This window comes from Solanum stenotomum, chromosome 5, assembly GCF_019186545.1.
Source record: "Solanum stenotomum isolate F172 chromosome 5, ASM1918654v1, whole genome shotgun sequence".
NCBI lineage: Eukaryota > Viridiplantae > Streptophyta > Magnoliopsida > Solanales > Solanaceae > Solanum > Solanum stenotomum.
The window spans coordinates 30,077,760-30,089,704 of NC_064286.1; the positions used below are offsets into that span (position 1 = coordinate 30,077,760).

Genomic DNA, 11,945 nt, shown 5'->3' on the forward strand with positions numbered 1-11,945 from the left:
GGTGGAAATCTATTGGGATATGTATTTAGAATAAAGAATCCACCAGAACCAATGTTGCGTGATAACTATAGGGTCGACTTCAATACCATTGAATCCGAAGGACCTATTGTTCTACCTGATCAACCTCCGGGGCATACATTCGTGGTGACTAGTAGTCTGATGCAGATGCTTACATCGAGGGGTTTGTTTTCTCATATGGCATCGGAGGATCCGCATGGGCACATGGCCAAGTTGAGGATTGTTTGTAAGGGTTGCATGGGTCGACTAGAATTGGACATAGATGTCATAGGGTTGAGAGTTTTCCCTCTATCGTTGACCGGTGATTCTGCGGTATTATTTTTTGAGCTCCCATATAACTCCATTCATTCATGGGATCAATTGCACAAGGGTTTGTAGTTTCCATTGTCAAAGAATCTGAACCACGAAGATAAACTCAACAACTTCGTGGCACTACTTGGAGAGTCTGTGAGTAGTTCGTGGGATAGGTTCAACGCATTCATAAGAAGTGTTCCAAATCACCGCATTGATGATGAGTCGCTAAAAAAATACTTCTATAGAGGTCAAGATGACAATAGCAAGGTTGTGCTTGATACTATCACAGAGGAATCATATGGTGAGTGCACTTTTGAGCAAATCGCTGAGAAATTGGAGAAAATCTCCTGAAACAATAAAGCCTAGAGCAGCAGAAAGTCAGAAATCGGGAGAAGCACTTTTCCACTTCAATCTGCCGATGATATTCGTGAGGAGATGTCTCAGATAAGGACAGAACTGGGTTTGGTATTGAAGCATGTAAGCGGAGGTCTAGAAAAGTTAAATGTGGTGAATTACGTGACTAGGATTCTCCCACCACCGGTTGAGGAATGTTACTATGAAATGGATGCTTATTTGGTGAATGATCAGACGGAGGGTTTTCGAGCCAATGCCTAAGGTTCCAACTTGGATAATTGGCACCAAGGGAAAGGAATCCAAGGTCAAAACTATGGCAACTACAATCGAGAGGGCCAATATGTTCAGGATGGGAACTACAATCGCGACAACAACTACAACCAGAACAACTATGGCAACATAAATAATAGGGTTGGGCCTTATGTTCCTACTCCAAATCAACAATCTGTAAATAGGGAAGTTGGGGGTAGTATGTCCCGTACTGAGGATATGATGTAGAAGAGGATGAAAAGGATTAATTCGACTGATGAGAATGTGAAGGAGGTGCAGAATGACTTGTCTGGTATTGATTAAAAGGTTGAAGCCCATGCAGTGTCGGTCAAGAAACTTGAGTTGCAGATGAATCAGTTGTCTACTACCGTAAACCCACGTCATCTTAGCACACTTCCTAGCAACACCATCCAAAATCCGAAGAATGTTGGGGCATTGTATGGCAGTCACTACTCTAGGGGGTAAACAAACCATTGATCCACCTATGTCGTCTAATGTTGAAGTTGTGGTTGAGAAAGATGATGATGAGATTGAGGTTAGTGGAGAGTCTAAGAATACTATAGAGAAGGAAGCAGAGATAACTCAAACAGTTGTGCCCATGTCTAGACCTTCACCTCCATTCCCACTAAGGTTGGTGAAGAAGAATGAGGAAGGAAAATACCATAGGTTTATCGCTATGTTGAAATAACTTTTCATCAATGTCCCGTTGATAGAAGCTTTGGAGCAGATGCCTAGGTATGCGGAATTTATGAAGGATTTGGTGACTAAGAAAAGGATCGTTAGTTTTGAAGATGATGATAGGTTGCTAGATTTTAGTGCTATTGCTACGAGGTCACTTGTGCAGAAGAAGGAGGATCCTGGTGCCTTCACTATTCCATGTACCGTGGGGTTATTGCATTTTACTAAGGTGTTGTGTGATTTGGGTGCTAGCATTAATCTAATGCCACTGTCTATTTACAAGAAGTTGGATTTAGGGACTCCAAAATCGATTGCAATGCGATTACTTATGATCTATAGAACTGTGAAGAGGCCCATTGGTGTGCTCCAATATGTACTTGTGAAAGCGTAGTCGTTTATTTTTTTTGTGGATTTTGTGATACTTGATTATGAGGTTGATTTTGAGGTTCATCCTTGGGAGACCATTCCTTGCTACTGGGCACACCTTGGTCGATATGAAAAAAGGCAGATGAAGTTTTGATTGAATACTAAAGAGGTAACTTTTAATATCTGTAGGTCCATGAAACAGGAAAGAGATCTCAAGTCAGTACCAGTGGTAAATCATTTTGTGGAGCAAGGTTCTGATGTGTCTATTGAAGAGAGGTTGGGTGTTGATGAACTGGCAGCGGTAATGATGAATTTTAAGGGTGATGGTATTGAAGACTGTGATGAATTGGTCGCCGCATTTGATAAGTTCGAATTTCGTTCCAAACCAAAAAAGCTTGAGTTAGATATGAAGAATCGCGACTCTCCACTCACAAAACCGTCTGTCGAAGAGGCTCCAAAATTGGAGCTTAAATCTCTACCATCACATTTAAAGTATGTATTCTTGGGGAAAGAACGTACTTTACGAGTCATCATTGCAGCAGATTTGAATGACATACAAGTAGATGCATTGGTTTTGTCTTAAAGAGGTTCAAGCAAGCTATTGGGTGGACTACTGGGGACATTATTAGGATTCCTCCTGGCATTTGTTCTCATATAATCCAACTCATGCTGGATCACAAACCTAGTATTGAGCACCAAAGGAGACTGAATCCACCTATGCAAGAGGTCATGAAAAAGGAAATTATCAAGTGGTTGGATGATGGAGTCATTTACCCCATTGCAGATAGTAGTTGGGTTTGACATGTTTCGTGTGTGACCAAGAAAGGTGGGATCGCTATGGTTCCTAATGTGAAAAATGAGCTTTTTCCGATGCGGCCAGTTACTGGATGGAGAGTATGCATGGACTACTAGAAACTAAATACTTGGACAGAAAAGGACCAATTCCCAACGTCGTTCATGGATCAGATATTGGACCGCCTTGCTGGTATGTAATGGTATTACTTTCTTGATGGGTATTGAGGCTATAATCAAATCTCCATAGCTTTAGAAGACAAATAGAAGACCACATTCACTTGCCCTTACGGGACTTTTGCCTTTAAACAAATGTCATTTGGGTTGTGTAATGCTCCAGCGACCTCCAACATTGCATGATGTCGATATTCTCTAATATGGTGGAGAACAGTATTGAGATATTTATGGATGATTTCTCTATGGTAGGTTACTCATTTGATGGTTGTTTGGATCATTTGGTCGAGGTACTTAAACAGTGTGAAGAGTGCAATCTTGTGCTCAATTGGGAAAAGTGCCACTTTATGGTGAAAGAAGAAATAGTTCTGGGTCATTAGATTTCTGAGCAGGGTATTAAGGTTGATAGAGCAAAAGTCCAGGTAATAGAACAGCTTCCACCACCTATCTCTGTTAAAGGTGTTAGAAGTTTTCTTGGGCATGCATGCTTCTATAGGATGTTCATCAAGGATTTCTCCAAGATTGCACATCCATTGTGGAAATTTCTCGAAAAATAGTGTAAGTTCGATTTTGATGATGCTTATATGAAAGCATTTGGAGAGTTGAAGGAAAAGCTAGTTTTCGCACCTATTATTATTTCACCGGATTAGAGGCAACCGTTTGAGGTAATGTGTGATGCGAGTGGAGTGGCGCTTGGTGTGGTTTTGGGACAGAGGCGAGAGAAGATTCTTCATCCTATTTACTATGCTAGCAAAGCTCTAAATGTGGCTCAAAAGAACTATACAATGACTGAATAGGAACTCCATGTCGTGGTTTTCGCATTAAAAATTTTTGATCCTACTTGCTTAGTACTAAGGTCATAGTGCATACTAACCATTCTGCATTGAGGTATTTGATGGATACGAAGGATGCAAAACCGAGGTTGATCAGATGGGTGTTGTTGCTGCAAGAGTTTGATTTTGAGGCGAAAGATAGAAAGGGGATAGAAAATCAAGTTGCCGATCACTTGCCCAGATTAGAGGAAGAAGTTATGCTCAAGCTAGGAGATCGGGCTGAAATTGATGACTCTTTTCCAGACGAACAGGTAACTAGTTGCCAAGTGATCTGGTTCCATCAGATTTATTTTTTCACCAAAGGAAAAAAATTATGCATGATGTGAATAAGTTCTTTTGGGATGAGCCTTATTTGTTCTTTATTTGTGCTGATGGGATTATTCGTCATTTTGTGCCCGAGGTTGAGATGATGAGTATACTAGAGGCGTGTCATTCATCATCTGTTGGTGGGAATCATAGTGGTATTCGGACGCATAAAATCTTGCAGTGTGGGTATTACTGGCCTACCATCCACGAAGATACTCATGATTTCACCAAGTCTTGTGACCGTTGCCAAAGAGAAGGAGGAATTTCAAAAAAGCAAGAACTTCCTATGAATTCGATATTGGTGATTAAGTTGTTTGATATATGGGGCATTGATTTTATGTGTCCATTTGTGAGCTCTCATGGGATGAAGTATATTCTTGTTGCGGTTGATTATGTCTCAAAGTGGGTGGAAGCAATTGCACTTTTCAAGAATGAAGGTAAAAGTGTCACCATATTCCTGAAAAAGAGTATCTTCTCCAGATTTGGTTGTTCAAGACGCTGCTTGAGAAATATAGTGTCCGGCATAATGTAGCCACTCCTTACTATCCAGTCTAGTGGGAAAGTTGAAGTGTCTAACAGAGAGATCAAGCAGATTCTTCCTAAGACTGTGAATGCTAGTAGAACCGATTGATCAAGGAGGCTTGATGATGCTCTATGGGCCTATTGCACCGCGTCCAAGACTCCCTTAGGTATGTACCCCTATTCACTTGTATATGGAAAGTCTTGCCATTTTCCGATAGAGCTAGAGCATAAGGCTATGTGGGAGCTAATGAAGTTGAATTTGGATTGGGGCTCCATATCGAATCAGAGAGTAATTGACATGAATGAGCTCGATGAGTTTTGCTTAAGAGCTCAGGAAATTTCAGCCTTGTACAAGGGGAAGATGAAGAAGTATCATGATCAAAAGATTGAAAAACGTGAATTTGTTGTGGGTGATCTGGTGCTTCTATTCAACTCCAGGTTGCGCTTGTTTCCTAGCAAGCTCAAGTCTAACTCTTGAGCTACGAAAGAGACTAAGGATCGTAGGTCGATCCACGGTCCGTAGGTCAGTCTCGTCGATCGAAGCCGCGTCAAGGAGTTTATTTCCTTATCTCATTTCCTATTTATTTAGGACAAGTTTTTCTATAAATATAGTATGTAAACCTCAGTTTTGGGGGTTAGACATTATTCTTATCTTTTAGTTCTTGGTATTTTCTTGGGAATTAACTTGCAAACTTTAGCAATTTTTTTTTCGGATTTTAGGTTTATAAAGATTTTAGCTTTGAATTTCCATTGGAGATTATGGGTTTCTTCTACTCATTACGTAAGTTCATGAATTCTTCTTCTACAAATAAGAATTGTGTTCTTCCAAGCATGAGTAACTAAATCCACAAATAGGGTTGTGGGAACAATGAGCAATTAAAAAGTACGAATAATAACTAAGTAATCTTGAATAGTGTTAATGCATGCATTGATAATTTTTTCATTTAGAAGTCTTTTTAACGAGTCCACGCGTTAGAACTCGCCTTGTTGCTACTTGCCGGACCAATGAGGTAGTTAATAAGAAAAGAATTATCAACAGAGATTTAGTGTGATACTATCTAATAGTCTAATGTCAATTGGTGAGAGGGTGAAAATTAAGCCATACATTGATGTGATGTCTAATATGAGGTAAATGTAAGGGTTAGTAAATTATACACACGTAGCCAGACTAAGATGATGAGTCAAATTTCCTATTTGGCGGACCAAGCACTTAGGGATACATAGCTTACCAATTTGCATATGATACACTAGGATATGATTACTATTATTAGGATTACCGCTTTATGAGCTTATGAGGAACAAATACACCCTAGTTTCTCTCTCTCATTGATAACAACCAAAGTTTGAATCTTGCTCACTTGTTCTCTAAAAAACAATCAGTTATTTGTTACACAACCCCCCCCCCCTTTACTTGTCTCGGAAATAAGTTGACTAAACGAATATAATAGTGAGTTAAGTTTAAGTCTAAACCATATTCCTCATGGGATCGACCCCAACCTACTAGTAGGGTTCTTTACTTGACAACAATCACTTATACTTCTTTAGGGAGGTGTAATTTGAGCGTATTAATGAGATCAAAGATTTGGAGTTCTAGTACCCGATGAAAAGTTCTAAGTGTGGAGCCACGGAAGGGGACCCCTACAGTCTGTACGACACACCTGTCGTGTGCATCTGAGAGTTGAAGGTTCCAGCCTTTGTGTAAAATGTTCTAAGTATCAAGCTACAGAAGGGACCTACGGACCATACATCTAACCACGGTCCGTAGATCGGTCTTGTCGATCGAAGTCGCGTCTAGAAGTTTTATTTCCTTATTTCATTTCCTTTTTGTTTAGGACAAGTTTTTCTATAAATAGAGTATGTAAACCTTATTTTTGTGGGTTAGACATTATTCTTAACTTTTAGTTCTTAGTATTTTCTTGGGAATTAACTTGCAAACTTTAGCAATTTGTTTTCCGGATTTTAGGTTTATAAAGATTTTAGCTTTGAATTTCCATTGGAGATTACAGGTTTCTTCTACTCATTATGTAAGCTCATGAATTCTTCTTCTACAAATATGAATTGTGTTCTTCCAAGCATGAGTAACTAAATCCACAAATAGGGTTGTGGGAACAATGAGCAATTAACAATGTATGAATAATAACTAAGTAATTCTTGAATAGTGTTAATGCATACATTGGTAATTCTTTCGCTTAAAAGTCTTTTTAACGAGTGCACGCTTAGAACTCGCCTTGTTGCTACTTGCTGGACCAAGGAGGTAGTTAATAAGAAAAAAATTATCAACAGAGATTTAGTGTGATACTATCTAATAGTCTAATGTCAATTGGTGCGAGGTGAAAACTAAGCCATACATTGATGTGAAGTCTAATGTAAGGTTAAAGTAAGGGTTAGTTAATTATACGCACGTAACCAGACTAAGGTGCGGAGTGAAATTCCCTACTTGGAGGACCAGTCACTTAGGGATACATATTTTACCCATTTACATGTGATACACTAGGAAATGATTACTATTATTAGGATTACTGGATTAAGAGCTTATGGGGAACACATACACCTTAGTTTCTCTCTCTCATTGAAAACAACAAAGTTCGAATCCTTCTCGCTTGTTACTTAACAAGAATCAAGTTATTTATTTCACAACCGCCCCCCCATTACTTACTCATCTCGGAAATAAGTTGACTAAAGGAATATAATAGTGAGTTAAGTTTAATTCTAAATCGTATTCTTTGTGGGATTGACCCCAACCTACAAATTGGGTTCTTTATTTTACAACAATCATTTATACATCTTCAGGAAGATGTAATTTTACCGTATTAGCCATTCGGTAAAGAGGAATAGAAATAGGTTGCGTATTTGGGAGAAGGTCAATACCAAAGTCTATTTCCCTCTCGAGAGGAATACGAGGTAAGCCATCTGGGAACACTTTCGGAAGCTCGTTAACAATGGGGACCAACTGGAGAGTAGGGGTTTCAGAATCTACATCCCTCACCGACTTTAGGAAATTTAAGAGGGAATTCCCTCGCAGATAAACTGTTGGTCAAGTTCAGCAGCAGAATGGAGTAGTGGTTTAGCGGGTGGAAGTAATCATGGTAGAGGACGTCCATAAGATGGATGATAAGGTAATCAAGGAGGCTGTGGAGGCCATGGTAATGGTCAGGGAGAGGAGCAGCGCATCCAAGAAGGTGGGTTCACCATAATAAGGACGAAGCTTAGTGAAGGCATCATATGTTTTCACTAGGTTTTTGTCATTTCATGCCCCTATATATGTTGCTACCCCTGTTGGAAAGTCGGTTGTACTAACCCATGTGCATCATGATTGTTCTTTGTTATTTATTGACCTATAAACTTGAATAGATTTAGTCATTTTATACATGCTAGACTTTGATGTGATCTTGGGTATGCGTTAATTATCCCCTTATTTTGATGTGATAAATTATAATTCTAAGACAATGACTCCAGATATGCCAAGGAGGGAAATATTGGACTGGGAAGGGGTGTACATGCTTAATCCATTGAAATATTATATCATTTATTCAGGCTAGAAAACTAAGTAGGGTAGGGTGGGTTGCCTATTTGGCTCTTATTTGAGATATTAGTGCAGAGTCTCCTTCCATTGAGTATGTCCTATGGTTTTCGAGTTTTTAGAGGTATTTCCTATAAATCTTCCTAGCATGCCCTCCAAATAGGGATATAAAATTCTGTATTTAGTTGGAGTCAAACACTCAGACAATCTATTTTCCTCCCTATCGCATGGTTCTAGTAGAGTTGAGAGAGATTAAGATTCAGCTTTAGGAATTTCTTGATAAGGGTTTTTTTCATCCTAGTACTTCTCCTTGGGATGCTCTTGTATTGTTTGTGAAGAAAAATTATGGTAGTATGAGGATGTGTACGTATAGGCTACTGGCAATGAATAAGGTTACCATTTGGAATAAGAATCTCTTGCCTCACATGGATGATTTTTTTGAAAGTATGGTGCGTCTATCTTTTCTAAGATTGATTTGAGGTCAAGGTACCATTAGTTAAAGATTAGGCATGGGTACATACCTAAGTCATCCTTTGGGACACGGTATGGGTCGACTAATGCTTCTGCAACCTTTATGAGTTTGATGAATAAATGTCTAAGACATTCTTGGATTCTGTTTTTATTGTTTTTCTCTATGATGTTTTGATTTACTCCAAGAGAGAGGTGGAATATGCAGACCGTCTTTGTAATTTTCTAGGTATCCTTGGAAACATAAATTGTATGCCAAATTTTATAACTATGAATAATTGATGCCTTCACATGCCTTTCTTGGGTATGTAGTTTCAAAAGAAGTGGTGATGGTTGATGAATCTGGGATTTTGACTCATTTAGGGCTTGTTTTTCATAATATTAGTGTCATCGATGCCTTTGTGTTAATGCTAACTTGCAGATATAAAGGCAAAAGAGCAAGGCAAGGACATTATCGAGCAAAAATGAGTGGAAAAGATGAAAAAAGCTGAACATAGTAAATACTAATAATCACCAAATCCACTCGGTGACTCACCGAGTGGAAGTTCAGCTCGCCTAAAGTTAAAGACTGCCAACCTCGGGGAGAGGCCAACTAAGCGAAGGATTTGGACCTTTGGCGAACCGTCGACTGGATCGATCACAAAGGCTTTGATCGCCTAAAGTTATAGGGTTAGAAAGATGAAAAGTCAAGACAAACTAGCGATGGAAATGAGCCATTGGTGAATCGTCGACTTGGTCAGCAATGGTCGACTAACTCCGCCAAGTGACCCTGAAGGCTTTTGAAAGTGTATAAATTGTTTTCCAAAAAATAGGAAAGGACATTCTGAAGATCCTGAGCAATCCTACCATTGTCGAACTTAGCTCTTTTGTTTTGGACATTAATTTTCTTAGTTTTTAGGAGTTTTCTAGTAGTTTGTAGTTGGGTTTTGCAATTGAAGCTAAATTGAAGCATTATAAAGATTTAGAGATTAATACCCAGCTTATGGAGAACATAATTGGTATTGATTTCTTACTTTTTATGACGTGTGGCTAAAACCCCCATTCTTAGGGGTGTGATTATGTGATTAATTGTCTTAATTAGCTTATAGGCATTATTTTTTACTGATTTAATTGCAGATTTGACCTGGGTTTAATTAATAGTTGTGTATTAACGCATGAATTGTAGTTTCAAATGCAATTCTAACTTAATGTTCTAGTCTTGCTTTAGAAAGAGGTTTTAGAACTAAGGTTATTGATTGATGATTGTAGTGATTGGGTATTCATTGATTCAATTCAAGAGAGTGAATCTAATCTTGATCCTACCAATCTAGCTCGAGAGTAGATTAATTGAGGTATTGGGCAGTTTATATTATTTTGCTTGTCGAGGTTCGAGAGAACTCGCTTTATTCGTAATAGTTGTATGAGAGAAAGCTATTGCATCTATAGTCTAACTATCCACTATGATTCAGTAATTGTTAGTAAAATATAATTACGCGTATAGAAAAATTAACCTTTAATCGATCTCATCCCCAAGTATCCCTTATCTACTTGATTACTCTCATGTTTAACACAGTTTTTAACTAACAAACCTTACCCTCTCTTTAGACACTTGTTGTCAATCCCTTTGATTTACCTAAATGATTTCGATAATTTCTATTCCTACAATCGATTAGAACATGTCTTTCACTTCGTAATTGAATTATATACCGTATCACTCCATGTGGGATCGATCCCAACTCTTTCTTAGGTTTACACTAGATTACGATCACCTACACCTTGAATTGGATGAGGTATAATTGAGCATTTATCAATGGTAGATCCAAAAATATAGAGGTAGTTAATAATTGAGTTCGTCCTAGAGAAGTCAGATGTTTTGGGGGATTGATAACAATTATCACAGGTTTCTCAAGAACATTTCTTCTATATCCACACACTTGAATAGGTTGACTTAATAGGAGGTAACTTTCGAGTGGTCAAATAAATGTGAAGAGAGCTTTCAAAAGTTCAAGGATATTTTGATTACAATGCCAATCTTGACATTGTTGACAAAAGGCAATGATTCTATTATTTATTATGATGCTTCACATTCGGGTTTGGGAGGTGTGTTGATCTTGGAAAAGAATGTCATAACTTGTACTTCCAGAAGATGGATGGAGTTTCTCAAGGGTTATGATTTGGCCTTACAATATAATTCGGGTACAACTAATATGGTGGAAGACATATTGAGCTGGAAGACAGTTAGCATGGGCAGTTTCACTTGCTTCGGAATATCAAAACGACCATTAGACAAGGAAATTCAGACTTTGGAGTCTAAGTTTATGTGGTTGTGTATCGTTGAGATTAGTGGGGTGCTAGCCAATATTGAGGTTAGACCCACCTTCAAAGAGAAATTCATGACTAAATAATTTGAGGATAAAAAGTTGGCCAAGCTCAAAGTTAAGGTGGTGTATGGGGAAACCCAAGATGACACACTCAATATTGATGGGGTGTTCTAGTTTAGAGGAAGGATTTGTGTTCCTCGAGTTGGTGATTTGATCCAGAGTGTGTTGGTAGAGGCTTATGGTTCTCACTATTTTATTTATCTTGGTGTGACCAAGATATATAGGGTATTGAGGCTACTTTATTTGTGGAAAATATGTAGAAGGACATTGCAGAGTATATTTCCAGGTGCCAAAATTGTCAATATGTAAACTATGAACACTAAAGGTATGAAGGTTTACTTTAGAGGATGCTCATTTTCCTAAATGGAAGTGGGAGAGGATAGCCATGGATTACTTTATGGGACAACCCAAGACTTGGGGGAAATATGGTTCCATTTGGGTTATTGTTGAGAGGTTGTATAAATCAACCCATTACAGTTCAGTCAGAGTAGACTTGTAACAACCCTCAAAATGAAGTAGGATAAAGTAGAGCCTCACATGGGTTTTATGCATTAATAACTTGTTAAAATAATGAATAATAGCCGTTTTAGTCAGTTTTAAAGAGTTTGGAAGTCAAATGTCAAGGGACGACCAAGATGTTTGGAAACTAGTGTTTTACGTGTTGGTGTGTTCTAGTATGTTGTTCATCTTTTTATGTGTTGTTTGGTATCTAAAATCAGTGGAGGCGACCCAAGTGTGTTAATAAATGTTTTTAGGGTCAAAATGTTCGGGTACGACTCCCTGGGACCACCCTAATGGTCCCCGAGGAGGACCCCATCCATTGGCCAATCAAGCTGCCAAGGCAGCTTGAAGTTGTGCATGGAGGGAGTGGCTCCACGTTGCGGACCTGCTCCACCAATGGCCAAAAAGTGGTTTCGCATCGCGGAGATACCGTAGACTCTACAGTCTCAAAATTTAATTTCCAGAAACTTGTGGGAACACCTCTGCATC

The 11,945-nt window shown here is 38.7% G+C and overlaps 1 protein-coding gene across 1 annotated transcript; it reads left to right on the top strand.

Annotated features, from left to right (window-relative positions):
- The first annotated feature begins 1,663 nt into the window (after positions 1 to 1,663).
- Positions 1,664 to 9,086, top strand: LOC125863846 (uncharacterized). The gene is made up of 3 exons (XM_049543829.1): positions 1,664 to 2,001; positions 2,170 to 2,418; positions 9,017 to 9,086. The coding sequence occupies exons 1-3, from the start codon at positions 1,664 to 1,666 to the stop codon at positions 9,084 to 9,086; spliced, it is 657 nt and encodes a 218-aa protein (XP_049399786.1).
- The last annotated feature ends 2,859 nt before the right edge of the window (positions 9,087 to 11,945 follow it).